The 23,966-nt window shown below is 58.4% G+C and overlaps 1 protein-coding gene across 1 annotated transcript; it reads left to right on the top strand.

The window, feature by feature from the left end:
• Window positions 1-411: 411 nt before the first annotated feature.
• On the top strand, window positions 412-14,384 carry LOC103295408 (solute carrier family 2, facilitated glucose transporter member 7). Its single transcript, XM_008151863.3, has 12 exons — window positions 412-441; window positions 1,633-1,731; window positions 1,822-1,982; window positions 4,356-4,480; window positions 5,502-5,654; window positions 7,357-7,482; window positions 7,889-8,076; window positions 8,460-8,570; window positions 9,779-9,880; window positions 10,642-10,717; window positions 13,490-13,617; window positions 14,166-14,384. Exons 1-12 carry the CDS (start codon window positions 412-414, stop codon window positions 14,382-14,384), a joined length of 1,518 nt encoding a protein of 505 aa, XP_008150085.3.
• The last annotated feature ends 9,582 nt before the right edge of the window (window positions 14,385-23,966 follow it).

Below are 23,966 nucleotides of genomic sequence, written 5' to 3'. Positions count from 1 at the left end.
GTGTACCGAGGAGTAATCACGTTGTCTGCCTGTAAGAGTGTTTCGTTTGCGCTTTCCTCCAAACGGACAACTAGTCCACGTCGCTGAGAGGAAGCACAGAGAACTAACAGGCAGAAGCGGCCGAGACCCAGGCGAACCCCCAGTCCTGCTCACGGCCAGGGGCCCATGGCGGGCACCTCCGTGGTACGCTGGGGGAGCGTCTGGCCTGGGGCTTGGCCGAGGCCAAGACAAAACCCATGCTTGTGTGAAACTTATCTTATCAGACGCCCAGGGAGAGTGCGCTCGGGGGAAGCGGGCAGGGTCCAGAGGCCGAAGGCAATCAGGCCACCCAGGCCCCGGGGCGGAACCGCGGGCGCGGAACAGACCGGGCGTCGCTCCGAGGCAGAGCGCACTGCTCCTCACCTGAGCAGCATGGAGGTGCCCAGCCCACCCCGGGAGGGGGTAAGTGCCAGGCTAGGAAAGGCCCCGTCACTGTCCCTTTCCCACCAGAAGAGGGGACCCCTGGAGGGAGGGGACGGCTCCTGAAACGCCTACAGGGACGAGGACAGCACCGGGGTCAGCCAGTGTGGGGACAGCTGCTTCCTCAGACACCCCAGCTCAGACGCACACAGGGAGGCTGAGCCCCGCTCTAACGGGGTGATGGCGGCTGGAGGACGTTGCAGATGCCACCCTTCTCGCAGCCCCGGCCCCGGCCTAGTCCCGTTGCCCGGCCTCTGCAGGTGCCGGAACCCTGCACCCGCCCTTCTCTGGAGGCTGGATCCCAGGCCAGCAGGGCTGAGGTCTGCGGGCGTCACGCAGCTGATGGTAGGGTGGAGTTAGGGGTGCAGTTAGAGGCAAGCAGAGGGTGGAGGTGCCCCCGGGCGGTGGCTCTGGACCCGCTGGTTTCCTGGAGTCCTGGGAAGCACCGCCTCAGGCTGCCGCAGACCTGCCCCAAGTTTGCCGCCCCCTGGGCTCAGAGGCAGTCTCCCCACCCCCCCCCACCCCCCCCCCCCCACCCCGGAGCTGCCCTGGCTTCTGAGGTGGCCAGGGAAGCGGGATGTGGTGGGATGTGGTGGCCCGGAGTGAAGGACAAGCCTCAGGGCTCTCCAGCCCTCTGTCCCTGGCTCCCTCCACCTGGACACTCCTCCCCCGGGCCCAGGGCTCAGCCACTCAGGGCTCAGCTCCGAGGCCCTCCTCAGAGGCCTGCCCTGCACCCTGCAGAACATGGTCTTCTCCCCTGTTACCCTGTTGGTCCTCATAGCACCATTGGTATGTGTGCTGTGCGTCCTTTTCCTGCTTGGCCTCCCCTCCCCAGAGTGTAAACTCCAGGCGGCCAGCGGGCGCTGCCCTTTTCCCGGAGCCTCCCCCACCCATCCCGCGCCAGCACACGCTGGGGGCTCAGCTATATCTTTAAGGAGGGGATGACTGTGTGCCAGGAGCAGGAAACCATGCCTTCCACGGTGCCCTCCACGGTGCCCCCCACGTCTCAGAGCCCTGAGAACCCCACCCCCAGCCAGCCACCGCCCCACCTTCCCTGGGCGGGTCCTGGGGTCCCCGACATCTGGCCCAGCTGGTGGGAGCCCACTTCTCGAGGTCCAAGGACCCACCCCCGAGCCTCTGAGCATGGACCTCCTCTCGGCCTCACCTCCACAGAGGCTGCAGCCCACGCTGGTGCTGGCCACCCTGAGCGCGGCCTTCGGCTCGGCCTTCCAGTACGGCTACAACATCGCCGTGGTCAACACGCCGCACAAGGTGGGCGCCGGGCCCCGGGGCTGCCGCCCGCTCCAGGTTCGCTCTCGAGCCGCCCAATCTTCTGGGCTACGATGGGGCCATGTCTTGCAGGTCTTGAAGTCATTTTACAACGACACCTACTTCGCGCGGCACGGGACGCCCATGGGCGAGAAGCGCACGCTGCTCCTGTGGTCCTGCACCGTGGCCGTGTTCCCGCTGGGCGGCCTGCTGGGCTCGCTCCTGGTCGGCGGGCTGGTGGACAAGTGCGGCAGGTGCGCGGGAGGCGCGGGCCCCGCTCGCAGGTCACGGGGAAACCACGCTGTCTCTGGGTGGTTTGCACGAGGTGGGGGCTTGATGTGACCTTGAAAAGCCTCGTCCCCAAGGTTCCCGGGACCCCTTCCCTTGTCCTCGCGCGGGAACAGCAGGCCCTGTGTCCCCAGCCCCGCGGACGAGGTACAGCCCTGAGAGCAAAGCTCCGGACGCGGCTCCCCTCGGTGCCGTGTCAGCACCCGCAGCAGGTGCTCCGCAGGTGCGTGCCGATGGGTCTGACTCGTGGCCAGGTGACCCGCGGCTCCAGGGGTGACAGCGGCAGCCTCGCCCCGCGCGGCCTCACCAGGGCTGCTGGTCTGAGGGTGGGGCTCAGGCTGAGTCACTCCCCAGGCCCCTGTCCCGTGTCTTCTTGGAGATGCACAGTGGCTCTGTGTCCTTTGCGGGGCTTGCCCGGGCTCCCTAATCGGGGTGCCTCCGCCCAGTAGCTGCAAAGAGGTGACTCCCCAGATAAGGCGGGGTGCCCGGGTCAAGGTCCCCAGGAAGGGAGGGTGAGCCAAGGCCTCAGGGTGAGGCAGCGGGATGCCATCTGGCCACACCCACTCGGAGGAATTCGCAGTGACACTTGGACTCAATACGCTGAGACCGGCAGTTTTGGGGTGTGCGTGGAGAACCCTCTGAAGTAAACAGCTTTTAAAGCACCGCAGTGCTCAGTGCTCACGCACGGGAGACACTCTCGGCGACTGGACACCAGTTGTGCGTTACAGCGGGCCTCAGGGCCTCTTCTTCTAGGTCAGTGGTCGGCAAACTCATTAGTCAACAGAACGGCAAACCGCGGCTCGTGAGCCGCAGGTGGCTCGCAAACCACAGTTTGCCGACCACTGTTCTAGGCGCTTGATTGGCATGTGCCATATGCCAGGCACGCGAATGAGGAAACATTCAGTATGTGGTCATTATGCCCTAACCAGGCTTTTGTGTAATCCAGACTGTGCTGTCTCAGCTACACCAGGGGCAGCTGGACTGTTCTAGAAGCCCAGGCGTGGCCTCCTCACCTGGACGCCCCGTCACAGAACTGGGGAGCTCAGGGATGGTCTCTTGCAGCCCTCACCTTGCAGACGAGGACCCTGAGGCCGCTCTGGTGGAGCCGGCCTTGTCCTAGTGGGTTCCTGACCGCCCTGAGCCGGAAGGGCTGGGGAGGCCAGGCCGGGGGGGAGATGCGGGGCGGGGGGGGGGGGGGCTGTCCTCTCCGGGCCTCAGTTCTCAGTCTGGGCCCCGATGGCAGCTCTCAGAGGAACGGCCGCCCCGGAGAGGAAAGGGGCCTGAGCAAACCATCCCACACACCTGGGTGTCTAGCGCTGCCTCGTCGGAGATTTCCATGGGACTCTGGGCTACCCCTCCAGAGGGGTTCTGTGTTTCTATTTAAAGACCCATCCCCCCCCCCCACCCTCGCTCCTGGCCTAGTCCTCAAAGGCCCAATGGTCCTCAAAGGCGGGCAGAGTGTGGGCAAATCTCAAAGGCCAGTGCGGCCAGCAGCCCCCCCACAGCTGGGACCTCTCTTCCTTCCTCACCCTCCTCTGGCTTCTCCTTTGGCAAAGCCCAACCCAAGTTGGGGTGCGGGGTGTCAAGGGAGCCATTGCTAGAAGCCTCAAAGGGCACAGAGCACAGTCTGGAAGGGAGGGATGGTCCTGGGGGGCAGGGCAGCATGGTCCCTTTTTCTAGACACCCCTCCCTCTCGTTCATAGACTCCTGGGCTGTCAGCCTTGTCAGGGATCTGAGCGATGCTCTAGTCCCGTGGTCGGCAAACTCCTTAGTCCACAGAGCCAAATACCAACAGGACAACGATTGAAATTTCTTTTGAGAGCCACATTTTTTAAACTTAAACTTCTTCTAACGCCACTTCTTCAAAATAGACTCGCCCAGGCCGTGGTATTTTGTGGAAGAGCCACACTGAAGGGGCCAAAGAGCCGCATGTGGCTCGCGAGCCGCCGTTTGCCGACCACGGCTTTAGTCTAACCCTGTGCCCCGCCTGTTGTGGGAACCCCCTGGGGGTTCAGCATTCCTGACGCTCTTCATCTAGTCTGGCCTCTGCTTGAATACCACCAGGGACAGGAAGCTCCCTACCGGAGGCGGCAGCCACTCCTGGCCCCTCTCTGCTGCCTCGGTCAGCTCCGGCGGTCAGCACCCCCGCCCGCCCCTGCTGGCCCCAGACCTTCCTTCCTGGGACTTGGTGCATTGGTCCCAGCTTCCCCGTCCTTCCCAGCCATCGGTCTAATCGGGCAGATTCCCGCACGGCGGTGCCAGCTGCCTGCAGAGCAGGAGTCGGGTCAGGACAGCCTCCCGCCTCAGCCCCCGCCCTCTGGGCTCCGCTGTCCTTGCAGAAAGGGAACGCTGCTGATCAATAACATCTTCGCCATCGTCCCTGCCATCCTGATGGGAGTCAGCAAAGTGGCCAAGGCTTTCGAGCTGATCATCCTTTCCCGGGTGCTGCTGGGAGTCTGCGCAGGTACCTGGAGCGACAGCCGAAGCCCCAAGGCCGCGCTCAGGTTCACCAATGGGGGGAAGGGTCTGAGGCCGACATGCCCAGCGCAGGGGCCGGGGCTGGAAGCCGGGGAGATGAGGGTCCCCCTGGCCCTGCCCGGCCGTGTCCCTTCTGGGGCACCCTCCTGTCTCCTTTCCCGGACCCTTCAAAGCTCATGCTCTCCCCTCCCCCTCACAGCAATAGCTATCAGGGATGGCCTTTAACAATGCACTGTGCGTGGTGAGCACACAGCGGAGTATACACATGTCGTGTCATAAGTTTATAGGACGTTACTGACCAATGTTACCCCAATAAGTTTAATTGTAAAACTTGTTTAAGACCCCACTTTGGCCTTGAAGTACAGCTAACTGAAAGGCTTTACACGGTATGTTCTGAGGAGGATGTCCAGTGTGCCCTGAGGGGGAGGGGCTTCGAGCAAAAGAAACAGAATTTGGGGTCTCGGTCAGCAGGGGAGCCAGGTCCCTTAACCACAGTGGTTTCTTCTGTTTTTTCTTAAGAAGTGATACAAGTTATCTGTGCTTTAGGAAAGTCAGAAAATAGGTCAAAGCGAGAGAATCGTCCCAAAGTCCCACTCTCCAGGGCCCCCGCTCTGCAGCTAGGACGGAGAGGACACTGGCATCATGCCCTGCAGGTGGCCCCTGGGGCCTGAGGATTCTGGAAGGGTCCCCTCATCAGTGCAAACTAAGCAGCCCTCAGGGGCTGGTTCCATCTCCCGGCGGGGAGGCGGGGCTTGCAGGGGCGGGGCTTGTGCTGGGAGGCGGGGCTGTGTGGGGATGGGGTTGTGTGGGGGCAGGGCTGTGGGAGGAAGCAGGGTCTTGTGGGGGCGTGGCTGTGCAGGAGGCGGGGCTGTGCGAGCTACCTATCAGTGGCGTGGACACCCAAGAGAAGCTGGGGGTTATGGGAAGGAGCTGACTTACATCCTGGGTCCTGGGTCCGGGAGGCTGGGACTGCTCTTCTCCCCTGATTTTTGTTTTGCTGGAACCAGGCATCTCCTACAGTGCCCTCCCCATGTACCTGGGAGAGCTGGCTCCCAAGAACCTCAGGGGCACTCTGGGAACAATGACCGAGGTTTTCGTCATCGTGGGCGTCTTCCTAGCGCAGATCTTCAGTCTGCAGGCCATCCTGGGCAATCCTACAGGTACCCACCCGGTGCACGCCAAGGTCAAAGGGGAAGAGGGGCCTGGGGGTCGTGTGGGGCCGTGGGCGCTGGGTCCAGTCGTTCGCTCAGCTGTGCCATGTTATTGGTGGATCAAGCCCATTGAGGCCGAGTGGTGACCTTTGGGCTGCGCAGGTGACCTTGATGAGGACAGTCATGGTGAGCGATGGGGGCAAATTGTGCTTGGGAAGGGGAGGAGAGGACTGGGGACAAGAGGCACACACACTCTTGGGAGTTCTGCTGGTGACGGGAAGGAGAGAGCTGGCGGGTCGCTGGATAGGAAGTGAGCTGGAGGGGGTGTTGTCCCCTGGGAAGAACAACCACGCACTTGGCTGCTCACTGGCCCAGGAGCGGGAAGGCAGTGGGACCAGCATGCACAGGGCTGGCCATGGTCACTGTTTGTGGGCAGGCATGGCCCTTGTAGATGTTCTCTTCTGGTTCCTTCATCTCCTCAGTGGAAGAGGAGGCAAGGCCATTGCCTGAGAGGGGGTGGGCGGGGGTGGGGATGGTGGGAAGTTAGGAGAGGGTGAGGGTGGGACCGAGTCTAGGCTGCAGGTGCAGTGGGTTTGGTTTTGGTTTTTCATTTTACACATTTCCCAATCACGCATTCCTTAGTGGGTGGACTTAGTCTTTGTATTCCCCACGGTGCCTTGAAGGGACTCGGAACCCAGCAGGTGCTCAGTGAAAGGTCTTTAGTATCACCAATCCCAGGCTGCCCCAGGCAGCTGAACGGTAAACATTCATCACAGGAAGGGCCCTGAGTGGAGGCCATGCTGACCGGCAGCTGCCCAGACCAACCTTGAATGCCTGGCTCATGCGGTCTCTTGCAGCCCTCATCACCCTTTGTGTGGTGCTTTATCATCATCATCTATAGATATAAAAGGCTAATATGCAAAGTGTTCCCTCAGGAGTTTGCCCGGGAGACCGGGAGTTCAATCACTTGCTATGATGTGCACTGACCACCAGGGGGTAGCGCAAAACAAAGGAAGGCCCCGGCCGGCCGGCAGCTGGCAGCTGGGGAAGGAAGGCCCAGGCCAGCAGCCAGAAGGCCCCGAACTGCTCTGATCACCGGCCAGGCCTAGGGACTCTACCTGTGCACGAATTTCGTGCACCGGGCCTCTAGTTGTATCGTAATCTTTACTGATGAGAAATCTGAGGCTTGGTGAGGTTAAATAGCGTCCAGTTCCCACCATCGTGGCAGGGTTACTTGAGTCTCGGCACCGCCCGCCTCACACAAACCTTCAGAAGGCGCTCAGATAGCCGCGGTGCTGGGCCTGTCCCCACCGGCCCAGCCTCCAGGGAGGTAGACTGGGGTCATTTCCAGCCATAAAATTAGGAACAAGGCCTGGCTGTGTTTTCTCTGGGCTCACACTTTTAAGTCAAACACCGTTCCTAAGAAAAGCAATGCTCTTCCTGCAAAAGGGACGAATGACATTTCTCTTTAAAATTATAATTATTTTTCTCCATTCGTAAATGTGGAGCCCTGTGTGGGTGGGTCGTGGGCAGCCGCATGGTGGCAGGAACTAGGTCCCTGCTGGCCTTGGCTCTCACCGAGGGCTGGAAGGTCGTGGGCGAGTGACCTTGTAACAGGAGAGTCAGGCCCTGGGGAAGGTCGGCTGGAGGGAGCCAGAGCCCCCAGGGACCTGCGGGTCAGTGTCAAGTTCTCGGTGCTGGTCCCTTGCAGGCTGGCCCGTGCTCTTGGCGCTCACGGGGGTCCCCGCGCTGCTGCAGCTCCTGTCTCTGCCCTTCTTCCCCGAGAGCCCGCGCTACACCCTCATCCAGAGAGGAGACGAGGACGCGGCTCGACAAGGTACCAGGCTGCCCTGCCTCCCCCGCCACCGGAATGTCCCTCCATGGCGCCCAACGCACGGGACAGGCGGTGGCCGGTGGGGAGAGGGCCTCCAAGGGGCAGGCGTGGTGGGCTAGGAGGAGTCCGGGCAGCGCCGGGGTGAGGTCCGGGGGGGAGCACAGACAAGGTCACAGCCACGGCTGACCCATGCGGACTTGAGAGCCTGACCAGCATGGTATGTGGTTGGGGTTGGGGACACCATCACCTGGTTGGGGTCCTGGTTGGGGTCCTGGTTGGGGTCATGAGCACTCCGCACTGGGAAAACGGGGAGCCGGTGGCCAGAGGTGGGCCAAGCAGGTGGGCAGCTGCCCTCTTCCCTGAGCACGGGTGAGTGCGGTCAGCCAGGGGGCTGCTCTGCTCCCCGCAGCTCTGAGGAAACTGAGGGGCTGGGCCGACGTGGAGGACGAGATCGCAGAGATGCGCGTGGAGGACGCGGCCGAGAGGGCCGAGGGCCGCCTGTCCGTGCTCAACCTGTTCACCTTCCGGCCCCTGCGCTGGCAGCTCATCTCCATCATCGTGCTCATGGCCGGCCAGCAGCTCTCCGGGGTCAACGCGGTACATGGGGCCACGCGGGGCGCCTGTGTGCCCGGCAGCCACGAGGGCGGGGGTGGGGGGGTAGGGAGGGGGCCGAGGGGGGCTGTGATGGGTGATCGGCCCTGCAGGCGGCTGCAGAGGTGCCTGGCCAGGTTCCCCCTCAGAACTCCTGGTCCATTCGAAAGCCACTGGATTCAGTCAGACGGGCAAACGTTCACCCGGGACTCCGGCAGAGCGAGGCTGCACCCCACTCTCCTAACGCCACGTCCCAGCTCTTTCCCCACCCCAGCTGCCTCCCCCTGTCCGAGGGCCCCTGGGCCTTGCACGCTGTTTGCTGTAGAGCCAGGAGGGAGGCCGGTGGCCGGCGCCGTGGCCGGTCCTCACAGCCTGGGCTTCGGTTTCAGATCAACTACTACGCAGACACCATCTACGCGTCGGCCGGCGTGGCGGCCGCTCACTCCCAGTATGTCACCGTGGGCGCCGGCGTGGTCAACATAGTCATGACGGGCGTCTCGGTGAGCGACCAGGAATACCCTTTCCACTGGGGGGTCCTGGCAGGTGCCCCCAAGCCGACAGGGGCCCCTCAGAGTCCTCTGAGGTGCTGGTGACCCCGGTCCCAGGTCACTGAGGGACACAGACTTTGGGATATGCACGCGCACGTTACTTCCTTTGTAAAATGGTTACAGTGATCGCAAACCCAGGAGGCTGATGGGGGTCCCAGGCACGGAGAGAAGGTGGCCTTCTCTCTCTAACCTGGGTGCTGGGCTGCTCCCGTGAGCCTCGCTGGCCTGCAGGACTGGAAGGGAGGGGCACGCAGTGACCGGATAGGGCCTGCCACCGAGTTGGCCTGGGTGTGGCCCCGGTGCCGGTGCCGGTGCCGGTGCCGGGGCTGGCGGCAGGGATGCGGTAGAACTGGAAATGCCTTAGAACCGGGAGAGGAAGGAAGGCCAGCCAGGGCGGCGCGGCCACGTTGGGAACATCCGAGAGGGTTCGGGCTGAGAATGGTGCGTGTCCGGGAAGCGGGGGAGGAAGGGCGTGGGAGACTGGGCCTCGAGGCGGGAGGTCAGATCCTGGGTGCTCATGGCCTGACGTGGAGCAGCAGGTGACAGGAGGGGCCATTCTAAAACGCAGGATTGTTATTGGTCAGGTTCGGGGAGGCCGGCAGAGCAGTAGGTGACTGCCATTGGAAAGACAGTCCGTCGCTCATAGTTCCAAACTGTGTGAGGAGGTGGGGGCAGGCCAGGCCACTCAGGCCCCGCGGGGAGGCACCAGGGTCAGCCCGGAGGCAGAGGGAGCGGGGGAACGTGGGCAAGAGCCTGCATTGCGGTTCCTGTGGGAACACGGGGTGAGCAGGCTCAGGCCCAGCCGGTGTGAACAGTTTCAGTGGTTCTGGGGTGCAGGGGCTGCCCCCCTTGGTGTCTGGTACCTGCCCTGGGTGATCAGGGCACGGGGACAGCGGCCCTGGGTGTGAGCGCCCCCTGGAGGAGGAGATCGGAGGTGCAGGCTCTGGATGGGTTCGTTTCATAGGAAAAGCAATTCACGGGCGACGTGTGCTCTCTCTAGAAACTGGCCAACCAACGTAGGAACAGTCCTCCCAGGGGTCAGCAGGGCCCCAAGATGTCACAGCATCCAATGCAGAAACTAGAAAACGGAGAAGGGGTGGTGGGCGGGGAGTTCTGGGCGCCCCTGGGCCCTGGAGGCTCCTCATGCCCTCCCTCCCCAGGCGGGCACCGTGGAGTGGCTGGGCAGACGGCTCCTCCTGCTGGTCGGCTATGGCATCTGCGGCTCGGCCTGCCTCGTGCTGACGCTGGCGCTCCTCTTCCAGGTCTGGCTCCTTTCCCCGCACCCAGCACCCGGCACCCCCTCCCCACCCGCAGGGACCCAGAGCTGCAGGCGGGTGGGAAGTCTGGGTTACAGACCGGCTCCAACAGACCAGGGTCTCAGCGGGTCCCGCTCCACACCCTTCACTGCTAGTATTTTGTGTTGTTGGGTTTTTTTGTTTGTTTGTGTGTTTAATCCTCGCCCCAGGAGACTTTCCCGTTGGTTTTCTAGAGAGAGTGGTGACAGTGACCTGTGTAGCTGGGTGGGTCGAAGTCTGTTCCCCTGGTTTTGTGCCGGCCATTGTCCTGTCGGTGGGGAGATGGCCCATCAGCTCTCCTGGTCCCCGGGCTTCTAGAAGGATCCTCTCAGCTAGCGTGGAGTCCTGGTCCCGGCGCCATCCTGCTGATGGTCTGACCTGGGCTGCTGCTTGACCCCCAAGGGCCCCATGCCCTCCTGGTCCGAGGTCAGGCTCTCTGTGCCGAGTCCACATCTCTAGGATTGACACAATAATGTCGCGCTCACAGGGGTGTCGTGAGGATTAATGGGTAACGTTGTGACGGTGGAGAGGGAGTGACCTCCTGGCAGGCAGGGAGGGCTGGAGGGCTGGAGGAGCCGCTGTGAGCTGGGTGACCAGAAATCCAGGCTCCTCCCTGTGGCGGGAAGGCGCCTGGTGCGGGGACTCACCTGCCCGCGCACTCTCGGCCCCGAGCTCTCCGAGGCCCGGGCCGGGCCTGTCGGGCACCCACAGCCCTGCTCTCCCCACAGAGCGCCGTCTCCGGGCTGTCCTACCTCGGCGTCATCTGCGTCTTCTCCTACATCGCGGGACACTCCATTGGGCCCAGTGAGTCCCCGCCCCCCGCCCCCAGCCCAGCGCCGGGCACCCGGAGGAGTCCGTGCATGTCTGCGGAGTGAGCGGGTGTCCGTGGCGCGTGTGCTCTGGTGTTCTCTCACCTTTTCCTCTCCTCCTCTACCAGCCCCACCCGCACTCGGAGGCCAGGCTCAATTTACCTTCTCCTTTTTAAATATATTTTTATTGATTTCAGAGAGGAAGGGAGAGGGAGAGAGATAGATAGAAACATCAATGGTGAGAGAGAGTCATTGATCAGCTGCCTCCTGCGTGCCCCCTACTGCAACCCAGGCATGTGCCCTTGGCCAGAATCGAACCCAGGACCCTTCAGTCCACCGGTCAATGCTCTATCCACTGAACAAAACCGGCTGGGGCTCTTTACCTTTTCCTTGAAGCCATTCCAGTTCACCTTCATCCATTCAACAAACATTCACCGAGTGCCAGCCATGCCACAGCGCCCCCCCACACACACACACACTCACACACACACACTCACACACACACACACACACACACACACACACACACACACACTCACACACACACACTCACTCACACACACACTCACACACACACACTCTCACACACACACACACTCTCACACACACATACTCACTCACACACACACTCACAAACACACTCACACACACGCACACACATGCACTCACACATACACTCTCACACACACACTCACACACACACACATACTCACACACACACACTCACTCAACTCACACACACACACACACTCACACTCACTCTCACACACACTCTCACACACACACTCACACACACACACACTCACACACACTCTCACACACACTCTCACACACACACTCACCTCACACACTCACACTCACACTCACCTCACACACTCACACACTCACACACTCACACACACACTCACATTCACACACACACTCACACACACACACTCTCACACACACACTCACACACACACACTCTCACACACTCACACACTCACACACACACTCACACACACACACTCACACACACACACTCACACACGCGCGCACACACACACTCCTGTGGCTCCCAGAGATTCCAGCCTCAGGTCCAGCACCCAGCATGGGGCTGGGCCTCTGCAGAGGGAGCTCCTGCCGGCCAGCCCCCATTGGGGTTGGGGGGACCTGGCTTCATGTCCAACCCTCAGCTCCTGTAGCCTCCAAGCACACAGCCACCCAGGCGCCCTTGTCCCTGGTCCCCGACCTGCAGTTACATGCCCATGCGACCTGCTCGCAGCCTCGGCCTTCACCTGGGCCTAGCTGCCTGCCAGCCTCCAGGCTCCCGCCTGCGCGCCTCTGCTGGTCCTTCTGAGAATCAAGCCCTGTTCTCACTGCCTGGGAAAGGCACCTCTGAGTCCTAAGACTAGAACATTCCCTGCAGAATCTCGGTTTAAAAGAGCTTTTCATAAACCAGAATCAAGGTACCGATCCATTCAGCACAAGCTGATGGATACCTGCTTAGTCTGCGTGCCGGCCCCGGGCGGACTCAGCCCTGTTGAAAGACATGGGAGCGGGGTTTCGGCCTGTGCCCTGACTGCAGGCAGGAGGCCCTGGGAAAGGGCCGGCGTGCGTGGGGCCTGCGCTCCGCCCGCTCTGCCCTGGCTGCCGGTGTGGCCGGGGCAGCGGCTCGGGTGCAGGCCTCAGGCTCCTGTTTGGAGAACATGGGCGATCTGCTGCGCTGGCGGGTTGGGGGCCGGGTCCTGCGCGGATGTGGCAGGGAGCCGGGTCCTTTGCCCAGGTCCTCTAGCGGGAGGGGGGCGGCAGGACCGGGCGGCACAGACCGCCTCCTCGCCCTGAGGACGGTCCCCTCCCCGGAGCGTCGAGTCTCTCGTTAGATGTCCCCAAGGGCAGCTCATTCCGGGGCTTTGAGCTCCTCGCCACCTCCATCCACGGAGACGGCATTTCCACTGTGGCCATGCCGCCCCCGTGAGTTGGAAATTGGCCGGGAGGACAATCTTATTCTTTTTGTGTGTAAAACCTTAGATAGAGCCCTAGCCAGTTTGGCTCAGTGGATAGAGCGTCGGCCTGCGGACTGAAGGGTCCCAGGTTCGGTTCTGGTCAAGGGCACATGCCCGGGTTGCAGGCTCAATTCCCTATTGGAGGGCAGGCGGGAGGCAGCCGATCAATGATTCTCTCTCATCATGGATGTTTCTATCTCTCCCTCTCCCTTCCACTCTGAAATTAATAAAAATATATATATTTTAAAACCATAGATAGGTATACAGTAAACAAGCAGATATACAGTGTATCTGTGGCAGTGAAACTTTATAAGGGATGATGATTAGAAAAAAATGGTTTTATAGATTTTAGACAAGTCTCCTTAATGACGAAAGTGCAGAAACAGACCCAAGGCAAGGTGGGTGCAGCAGGTGCCTGCCATTCCCCAGACCACCACAGGGGGCAGCACTTCCCAGGCACAAGCATTCATACAGCTCTGCTCCCCTTCATTGAGAATCTCAAAATGACACCAACACGGGGGAGAGTGGACTCGGTGTGACCTCGAGGCCCCCGAGGGAGGTTGTCCCCCGGCCCCTGCCCCGTGCCCTGGCGTGCCCCGGAGGAGCCAGCGGGGAGAGGAAGCAGGGCGCTGGCTGAGGGATGCCAGCTCCTCCCTGGCCATCTGGGACCTAGGAGGCCCTGGGTCCGAGTGTCATCGTGTTTGCCTATCGGAGGGTCTGGGCTGGGCTAGGGCCCCCCGAGCCCGCTGCGCCCCACTGGCCCTGTGCTCTCTGCCCTCGAGGTCCCGTGCCCTCGGTGGTGAGGACCGAGATCTTCCTGCAGTCCTCCCGGCCGGCCGCCTTCATGGTGGACGGAGCGGTGCACTGGCTCACCAACTGCATCGTGGGCTTCATGTTCCCTTCCGTCCAGGTGAGCAGGTGGTGGGCGGGAAGCACAGTGGGTGGCCCCTTGCCCCCCTCATTGCCCCACCCGCCGCCCACACCGAGGTAGAGCCTTCAGAAACCCAAGTTCTACTAAGAACATCAGCTATTTCGACATACGCGGTACCTAATTGGCCAAACTCGGCAAATGTGCCAGTTCCCACTCGCGGTGGGAGCCCCTCACTCGGTCCTGACCAGCTAACTACCCGGGGCTCCCGTCGGCCGAGGTCAAAGGCAATCGGCAGCACCCAGGAGCCAGGGGCAGGGGACAGAGCTCCTTGCTGCTGCCTCCTTCCTGTTTCTGAAGGCAAGCACCTCGGCTCCCCCTTCTCCACACCCCAAGGCCGGAGGACACGGGGTCCCTATTGTGAAAAGGCTGGGGAGTCCTTTCCGACATGAGGGCGGGACCCAACGTTCCAGCCCTCTCACTCCTCCGGGAGTCACACAAACTGGCCACCGAGAGGCTCCCAGAGGCCCCCCAGGAGCGGCCCTGCCCGTTCCCCCTCCTTCCCGCCTGCTTTCTCGTCTCTCGCCCAGGAGGCCATCGGGGCGTACAGTTTCATCCCGTTTGCCGGAATCTGCCTCCTCACCGCTGTGTACATCTACGTGGTGATTCCTGAGACCAAGGGCCAGACATTTGTGGAGATAAACCGAGTTTTTGCCAAGAGAAACGGAGTGGAGATTCCAGAGCTGGAAGAAGAAGCCACAGATGCGGAGCCTCATGCATCTCCGCCCGCCAAGGAAACTTCCTTCTGATGGCCCTGCAGGTGCCACATCACAGCCTCCGTCCCTGAGAAAGGGACTCCTGCCCCAGGCCTCACCAGAGGGTCACAGCTCCAAGCTTTTTGTGCCCCCAGTGGCAACTGGAAGGCTTTGGAAGGATCAGTCCCTGGTTTGGTGGAGACGTGGTTAGCTTCCAACCGTAATTACTGGGTGGTGTGACTCCGGAGAATGGGCAGGTCCTGAGCATTGATTGGCAGGACTCGATGCTCTGATTCTGTGGACGTCTGAGTCAGAGACTCATGGACTGCTTAGAAAAACGCCCTCTCTGGGTTGGTCAGCTGACATCTGCCTTGGAAACAGGAGAGCGCTGTATCGAAAGATACAAAGTACCAAAGCTCACTCAGTAAGAAATAGACAGCCTGTATAGTCCTACATCGACTAAAGAAATTGAATTTGTAGCCAAAAACCTTCCCACAAAGAAAACCCCAGGCCCAAATGGGTTCACTGGTGAATTCTACCAAACATTTCAGGAAGAAATAATGCCAATTTGACACAAAGTCTTCCAGAAAATTAAAGAGGAAGGAATACTTCTGAATTCGTTGCATGAAGAAGTCATCATTATTCCGATTCCAAAACCAAACTAACGATGTTACAAGAAAACTACAGATTAACACCCCTCATGAACATGGATACAAAAATTATTAACCACATTTTAGCAAATAGAATACAATAATATAAGGATAATTATATATCCTGACCAAGTGGGGCTTATTCTAGGAATGCAAGGTTGGTTTAATCCTCCCAAAAATTATCTATAGATTCAACACAATTAGAACCAAAATTGCAGCAGGTTTTTTTTTTTGGGCGGGGAGGGTAGAAATTGACAAGCCCATTCTACAATTCATGTGGAAATGCAAACAAAAAACAAAAAACACTAAAGTAACCAAACCAACTTTGAGAAAGATGAAGTTGGAGGACTTACTACCTCATGTCAACACTCATATAAAACTGCAGATATCAAAACAGTCTGGTTGGTATAGCAGGTAGATCAATGGAGTACAATAAGGAACCCATAAATGAACTTCCACATCCAGAGATAACTGGTTGTTGTCTAAAGCAATCTGAATGGTGACGGGATAGTATTTCCAACAAATGCACTGGGGTAATTATATCCATAGTTGGGGGAAAATAACTTTTATCCATACCTTACATTAACTCAAAATGGACCACAGGCCTAAATTAAGACTTTATAAAACTTCTAGAGTAGAACATAGGAGATAAATATTTGTGAGCTTGGATTACACAAAAACAATAACAAAAGCACAATCCACAAAAGAAAATATTGCTAAATTGGACTTTGACACAATTAAGAACTTCTGCTATTTGTAAGACACTATTATGAGAATGAAAAGACAACCACAGACTGACACACACACACACACACACACACACACACACACACACACACACATATATATATGCAAACCACATATCTGAGAAAAACTTGTATCTAAATGTACAAATGTGTAATAAATAAAGAACTCTCAGAACTCAAATAAGAAAAAAAGCAATTCAAGCTTAAAAATGGGCAAAAGAGTTGAATAGCTACTTCACCAAAGAAGACACATGATGGTAAATAAGCACATGAAAAGATGCTCAGTATTATTAGTAATTAGGGAAATACAAATTAAAACCAGGATAAGATACCACTACGCACCTGTTAGAGCATCTAAAGTTAAAAAGACTACATCAGCCCTAACCAGTTTGGCTCAGTGGATAGGGCGTCAGCCTGCGGACTGAAGGGTCCCAGGTTCGATTCCGGTCGGGGGCATGTGCCTTGGTTGTGGGCACATCCCCAGTAGGGTGCAGGAGGTGTGCGGGAGGCAGCTGATTGGTGTTTCTCTCTCATCAATGTTTCTAGCTCTCTGTCCTCCCTTCCTCTCTGTAGAAAATCAATAAAATATATATTTTTTAAAAAGACTGCATCAAATGTTGACAAAGATGTGGAGAAAATAGAACTCTTATGTTCTGCTGGCAGGAATGTAAAACGGTGCAGCCAGTTTCAAAAAGTTTTCCAGTCTCTTAGAAAGTTAAACGTCTACTATATGGTCCAGCATTCCACTCCGGAGTATTTACCCCCATATCCACTCAAAGGCTTGTACACAAATGCTCATAGCAGGTTTATGTGTAATGGCCCCAAACTGGACACACTACAAAAGTGCATCCCCAGGTGGATGCATGAACGAACTGCGGTCGATCCATACAACAGCGTACTTCTCAGCAGTGCGAAGATGCGAACGCCGCCACCGGCCACAACACGCATGAACCGCACAGTCATTCTCCTCCGTGGCACACGACAGACCGAAACACACATGCTGTGTGATTTTACTTGTATGAAGTTGTAGGAAATTTTGCCAACTCAACTATAGGGACAGAAAACGGATCAGCAGTTACTGGGGGGAAACTTTTTGAATGATGGACATGTGTATTATCTTCATCATGGTGATAATACAGAAGTGTACATATGTCAGAACATCAAATTGTACATCAATCCTATCTAATAAAGAGGGAATATGCTGTTGACCCTCACGCCATCACAAAGATGGCAGCACCCATAGCCAATAAGGAGGGAATATGCTAATTGACTGTCCCACCCTCAAAGATGGAGGCACCCACAGACACAAGATGGCGGCGCCCAGTCCCCTAAGCCCTGCCTGGACGGCAGGTGTGCCTGCCTCCGGAATCCCCCAGTCCCCTCAGCCCCCCAGCTGCCCAGGGCCGGCCTGAGGTGCAGCCAAGCCTCGAATGGCGGCTGCCCAGCCACCCAGGGCCGCCTGAGGCTCAGGTAACCAGGGCCGGCTGAGGCTTGCGCTGCCGGCAGTGGCAGCAGCAGAGGTGTGATGGGGCGTCACCTTCCCCTGATCACTGGGTCGCCTCCCACCCCTGAGGGCTCCCAGACTGTGAGAGGGGGCAGGCCGGGCTGAGGGACCCCCCCCCCCTCTCCAGTGCATGAATTTTCATGCACCGGGCCTCTAGTATATATATAAAAGGCTAATATGCTAAGTGTCTGACCGTCTGACTGGTAGCTATGATACGCACTGACCACCAGGGGGCAGACACTCAACGCAGGAGCTGCCCAGCTACAGTGACTTGGCAGAGGCGGTTCTCAGGTGACGCACCCCAAAACCAGAGAGGAGGGAGCCCAATTCCTCACGGGGCCGCACGATTCCACCTTTGGCCGTGGGTTATGTTGTTGCTGGGGCACTGTCAGCCCCAAATCTGGTTTACTGCACACTTGCGTTTGCGTTCCACACCCTGTACGACAGCAACTTTTCAGAGTGCCCTCTCGCACTCTGGGACCCCTCAGGGGATGTTGGAGAGCCGATTGCGGCCCGATCCCCGCAGGCCAGGCTGAGGGACCCCACCTGCCGGAGGGACCCCGCTCACTCCGCAGACGCCCTTTGAGCCACGGTGCCACCCCAGGTGCAGGCGGCCAGGAAGGGACCGTGGGAGGTTGGCTCCAGGGCACGACCGGCCCTTCTCGCCCAGTCCCACCCCGCCGGCCACCTTCTAATTAATTTCCTTTCAATGTGCACGAATCCGTGCACCGGGTCACTAGCTTTTAATAAGAAATGATTAATTAAAAATATTTTCAATTCCTCGTTAATGAATTGCACTGTCTCTGGGTGGTTTGCACGAGGTGGGGGCTTGATGTGACCTTGAAAAGCCTCGTCCCCACGGAGCCACAGACATGATGCCCTGAAGCCAGTGCCTGAGGTTCCCGGGACCCCTTCCCTTGTCCTCACGCGGGAACAGCAGGCCCTGTGTCCCCAGCCCCGCGGACGAGGTACAGCCCTGAGAGCAAAGTTCCGGACTCGACCTCCCTTGGTGCCGTGTCAGCACCCGCAGCAGGTGCTCCGCAGGTGCGTGCCGATGGGTCTGACTCGTGGCCAGGTGACCCGCGGCTCCAGGGGTGACAGCGGCAGCCTCGCCCCGCGCGGCCTCACCAGGGCTGCTGGTCTGAGGGTGGGGCTCAGGCTGAGTCACTCCCCAGGCCCCTGTCCCGTGTCTTCTTGGAGATGCACAGTGGCTCTGTGTCCTTTGCGGGGCTTGCCCGGGCTCCCTAATCGGGGTGCCTCCGCCCAGGAGCTGCAAAGAGGTGACTCCCCAGATAAGGCGGGGTGCCCGGGTCAAGGTCCCCAGGAAGGGAGGGTGAGCCAAGGCCTCAGGGTGAGGCAGCGGGATGCCATCTGGCCACACCCACTCGGAGGAATTCGCAGTGACACTTGGGCTCGATACGCCGAGACCGGCAGTTTTGGGGTGTGCGTGGAGAACCCCCTAAAGCAGGGTGGAGGATCTTTTTTCGGCCGAGGGCCATTGGGTATTTATCACGAAATTCCAGGGCCACACACAGTGATCAACCTGAAAATGACGTTGCTATGAAGAAAGCTCCTGACTTCCTGAATTCCGAGTCCCGCCTGCAGTTGCCTAGGCAGGGCCAGACCGAACCACATGGCCCTTGGGCCCGACGTCCCCCACTCCTGCTCTAAAGTAAAGAACTTTTAAATCACCGCAGCGCTCACGCACGGGAGACACTCTCGGCGACTGGACACCAGTCGTGCGTTACAGCGGGCCTCAGGGCCTCTTCTTCTGGGCGCTTGATTGGCATGTGCCATATGCCGGGCACGCGAATGAGGAAACATTCAGATGTTGTCATTATGCCCTAACCAGGCTTTTGTGTAATCCAGACTGTGCTGTTCTCAGCTACACCGGGAGCGGCTGGACTGTTCTAGAAGCCCAGGCGTGGCCTCCTCACCTGGACCCCCCGTCACAGAACTTGGGCAGTGGGGGAGCCCTAAAGACGGGTCCCCTCACCTCCGTCATTTTGCAGAGGCCCCTGGGCCAGGAGGTGTGGGTGGAGCCGGCCTGTCCCAGGCGGGTCTGGGCGGCCTGGAGCATCCCTGCGGCTGATTCAGCTCCTGGTCTTCAGGAGGGGGAGAGGGGAGGGGAGAGGGGCAGGCGGGGAGCTCAGGGCAGGCCGCATACACAGCCGGCAAGGTTTGGCTCTGATGAACAGCCCCTCAGAGAGAAAACTGGCTCCAGGTGTGGGGTCAGGTGTCCCCTGTAAAACCCACTCAACCCAGCCCCGCCCCCAGCCGCGGCCTCAGAGCTTCCCAGGTTGGCTGCCTGGTCCAGTGTTTCGGCCGCTCCTCCTTCCTCTTCCTAAGACCATGGATTTCGGTTGACAAGGACCTTGGTTAGCGGTCTCTCAGTCCCTGTCCCCAGAAGGCACCCCTTGGCAGCTCCCGGGACAGCCCTGCAGGTCTCAGGCCTCGGCTTGGACGCCTCCATGGACAGGCAGTTCCTCGCCGGCAAGGCCAGCCCCTCCCAGCACGGACGCTGGAACAGCCGCCGGGCCTGCACGCCTGGCTCCGCACGTGGGTAAGCTGCTTCTCCGGCTCACCTTCCCGTCTGAGAAACGGGAACACTGCTGGTTCCTGTCTGCTCACGGGATTGTTGAGGGGATGACAAGTGTCGGTGCATGTGGGCAGATACCCTCCGTGTGCTCTGGCTGACTCGGGGTCCCCGTCTGCCCGCCTCCCCTTCCCCTGAAGGCATTTCTGAGCCCAGGCTGAGCCGGGAGAGTGGGGAGTGGGCCCCGCCACCCCTCCTGTGGCTGATGGAGTTGGTGTGCAGGCACCCCCTTGTGGGCTCCGTCTGCGTGTGTTCTGGGCTCCGTCTGCGTGTGTTCTGGGCTCCGTCTGCGTGTGTTCTGGGCTCCGTCTGCGTGTGTTCTGGGCTCCGTCTGCGTGTGTTCTGGGCTCCGTCTGCGTGTGTTCTGGGCTCCGTCTGCGTGTGTTCTGCGCGTTTCCTCGTGTAGCTTTTGGGGAAGAAGCCGGGTGCCTGCTGGGGTGGCTGGGTCTCTCCCTGGCCGCCTGCTCCTCTCCTGCTCCAGTGTTTTCTCCACTTTCCAAATGCACCGCCGCCCGGGAGGCTCGGCCCGGCTCTTTCCGGGGAACCCAAGCCAAGCCGCGCCCAAGCCTTCGCACAGTGGCGGCCGCCGCGCTGCGGTTCACTCGGTGCCGACGGTTATTGTGAGCAGCCTCGTCCCCGAAAATGGTCTTCCTGCTTTGATCCCAACCCCCTCCTTGGAACTCGGGCCCTTGTCCTCGCCGCTGCCTGCGCACCATCCCGACGCGGGGCCCAGACACCTTCCTCGGGGCGGGCTCCCACGTTACCGTCCCCCCATGGATCCGTCCGTTGTATGTTTTCTTCTTTTTTTTTTTAATAAATTTTTTTTTTATTGATTTCCAAGAGGAAGGAACAGGGGGAGAGAGAGAGAAACATCCATGATGAGAGAGAATCATTGATGGGCTGCCTCCCGCACGCCCCCCACTGGGGATAGAACCGTGACCTCCTGGTTCATAGGTCAATGCTCAACCACTGAGCGACGCCTGCCCGGCAGGTTTCATGTCCAGGAAGACGCTGCCACCTCAGCCGTCTGTCCCCAGAGCCGGGCCCGAGCCCGGGCCCCGTTGCAGGAGGGAGTCCCGCTGGTCAGGAGCGCGCTCGCCTTCCTCCCTCGTCCTGGGGGCTCAGCGAGGAAGACACGGAGCTGGGCCGGCGGCGCTGGGCTCGCCGCTCCGTCTCTGAGAGGAGCAGCCGGGGCAGCAGGGGGCGGGCAGGGCCCCTGAAGGTTCCCAGGCCTTCTTCCCTGTGAGTGACCCCCCCTGAGGGCCCGGGCTCTGTTCCCCGTGTCCCGTTTCCACCTGTGACAGCCCCACGCCTCATTGTCGGGTCTGGGGGCGGGGGCGGGGGGGAGGGGCCTCCAGCCTCCTCAGACTCTTAGATGTGTCCCAGTTATGGTTCTTTAAAAAAATATATAAATTTCCCGTATTTCTTCTCCTCCTGCTCCCCTTCTTTGCTAAAATATTTTGAGGTTAATTACAGACATGGCATTTCACCCCTAAATATCTTACTTTGGATTTTTTCAAAATAACGTCATGTTTTGGTATAATACCTTTATTTCACATACAAAAAGAAAATTTCAATCCCCAAATACCATCTGCTGTTCCTGCCACATTCACTACCTGCATCGCCCCCAAATGTGTTTGCGCTTGCTCCTTTCAGACACCAGGGGGCGCCATTGAGCTTTCCGTTCAGTTTCCCACCGCCACCGCCACCCGAGTGTTTGCCTTCCTTTAACTGGCCGGTGATGTGAATTGGAGCCCTGGTGCTTGTGACGCTGCAGGCCCAGCTACAGGCCCAGCTCGCCCCCTCCCCTGGGTTTCCTCTCTTTCTCTCTCTCTCTCTCCCTCTCTCTCTCTCTCTCTCTCCCTCTCCCTCTCCCTCCCTCTCCCTCTCCCTCCCTCTCTCCCTCTCCTCTCTCCCCCCCTCCCTCCCCTGGGTCCCCATCCTTCCTACTCTCCCTCTGGCTGCAGGCATCCTCTTTGGGTCCCGCTCTAGGTAGAGGGCCTCGATTCTCTGCAAATATTTACTGGGCACGTGCAGTGCCATTTCATTCACACGAAGATTCAAATGACTGGTGATGACTTAACCCGTGACCTCTCCCTGCAGTGTGTTCCTTTACAAAGGTATTTTTTAAAATATATTTTTATTGATTTCAGAGAGGAAGGGAGAAGGAGAGAGAAATAGAAACATCAATGATGAGAGAGAGTCATGGATCAGCTGCCTCCTGCACGCCCCACACTGGGGATGGAACTGTAACCCGGACATGTGCCCTGATCAGGAATCCAACCGTGACCTCCTAGTCCCGTGGTCGACAAACTGCGGCTCGCGAGCCACATGCAGCTCTTTGGCCCCTTGAGTGTGGCTCTTCCACAAAATACCACGGCCTGGGCGAGTCTATTTTGAAGAAGTGGCGTTAGAAGAAGTTTAAGTTTAAAAAATTTGGCTCTCAAAAGAGATTTCAATCGTTGTACTGTTGATACTTGGCTCTGTTGACTAATGAGTTTGCGGACCACTGACCTAGTCCATAGGCCGATGCTCAACCACTGAGCCACGCGCCGGGCCTTCTGGTATTTCGGATCCAGTCTCCCTGGTTGTTTCTGTGGCGTCTTATTTGGAGATTGTGCCCATCCAGCGGGGGGGCGGGGTCAGGTCCCTGGTGACAGGAGGGTGCACAGGAAGGGCTGGGCAGCTGTCACCCAGGTGTGAAGGTGCTTTGAATTTCATAAAGTGGACACAGAGGCAAGAGGGACCACAGCCCAGTGCAGTCCCGTCTTCCTGTGGGAGAAAGACCGGCCCAGGGACACGCATGTGCTGTTAGTCCCTGACACGCCTGTAGCTTATCATGTGACCTTTACAGGTCCTGGGCCTCGGGTTACCAATATGGAAAAATGAGAGGGGATGAGTAGATCTCTCAAGTCCCCTGGGCCCAGCCAGTGTGGCTCAGTGGCTGAGTGTGGACCTATGAATCAGGAAGTCACGGTTTGATTCCTGGGGGCACATGCTGGGGTTGCCAGCCGGATCGCCAGTAGGGGGCGTGCAGGAGGCAGCCGATCAATGATTCTCTCCCATCATTGATGTTTCTATCTCTTGCTCCCTCTCCCTTCCTCTCTGAAATCAATAAAACGAAATAATATTGTATTGTGTGTATGTATGTAAATTGTATTGTGTATGTTGTATGTATGTATGCATGCATACATACATACATATATACATACATACATACAATCCCCTGGGCACAGGCCCCGCCATCCTCCCAGCGGCCACTGGAGGGCAGCACCTCCTCTCCAAGCGCAGCCGTCAGCTCAGCCCTCCCACCGTCCTCTGCAGAACCCCGGCTTTAGTTAGATTTTCACTGAAAGGACCACGAGGAGGCCTTTTGGGGGGAGCACCCCTGAGAGCACCAGGGACCAGCTGGTGGGCTGTTCCTGCCGGATATTTTGTCTCTCAAACCTCTTCTCGGGCCCACGCACTTGTGGACACCAGCCTCGGACATGGGAATTCCGGGGCCTGAGAGGGTCTGGCCAGCTCGGCTCCCAGAGGCCCGAGGGGGCGGCAGGGCTGGTCCTTCCTCCCAGGAGTCTGCTCCGGGGCTGTGTGAAGGCAGATTCTTCCTGCTCTCCCTGCGGTGTGCCCTCCGACCTCTGTGGCTCCCAGGAGGAAACTTCTGGAAAACAAAATTGACTTGAGGAACTCAGTTAGAAAAGTGTTCCCAGGGCGAATCTGGGGGACACCCGATTGGCCCCAAACCAGCATCACTGAGCGTCTCGTCGTCATTTTCTTCGATGTTAGTTTTTAGTTTTAAACTAAATTCACCCAAATTCCTGCTCTGCGTTGTGTGTAGTAGTGAAAAGCTGAAATTAGAAATTAACAGAAGGCAATAACACAAGTCAGCAGTAATATTTACACTTTGCACAAAAATTATTAAAATGTCCATTGGTGGCTGGAAACTTTCCATTTTTAGCCTTTTAATATTAAAACAATGCGATTTGGCTACAAAAAACTTGAAATTTTGAAATGTTAGGAGATTCTAGATCTTTTCCCTTCATCCTTTCTTTTGTTTTGTTATATATTTTTTTCTCTTTTTACAGAAGCAATGCTTGTTTATCAAAAATGTATAGTCTAAGCCGCTTGGAAAAGGATCGT

The sequence above is a fragment of the Eptesicus fuscus genome, chromosome 9 (genome assembly GCF_027574615.1).
Source record: "Eptesicus fuscus isolate TK198812 chromosome 9, DD_ASM_mEF_20220401, whole genome shotgun sequence".
Lineage (NCBI taxonomy): Eukaryota > Metazoa > Chordata > Mammalia > Chiroptera > Vespertilionidae > Eptesicus > Eptesicus fuscus.
Note: the sequence above shows the minus strand (reverse complement) of the source record. Positions and strands in the feature narration are given on the sequence as shown.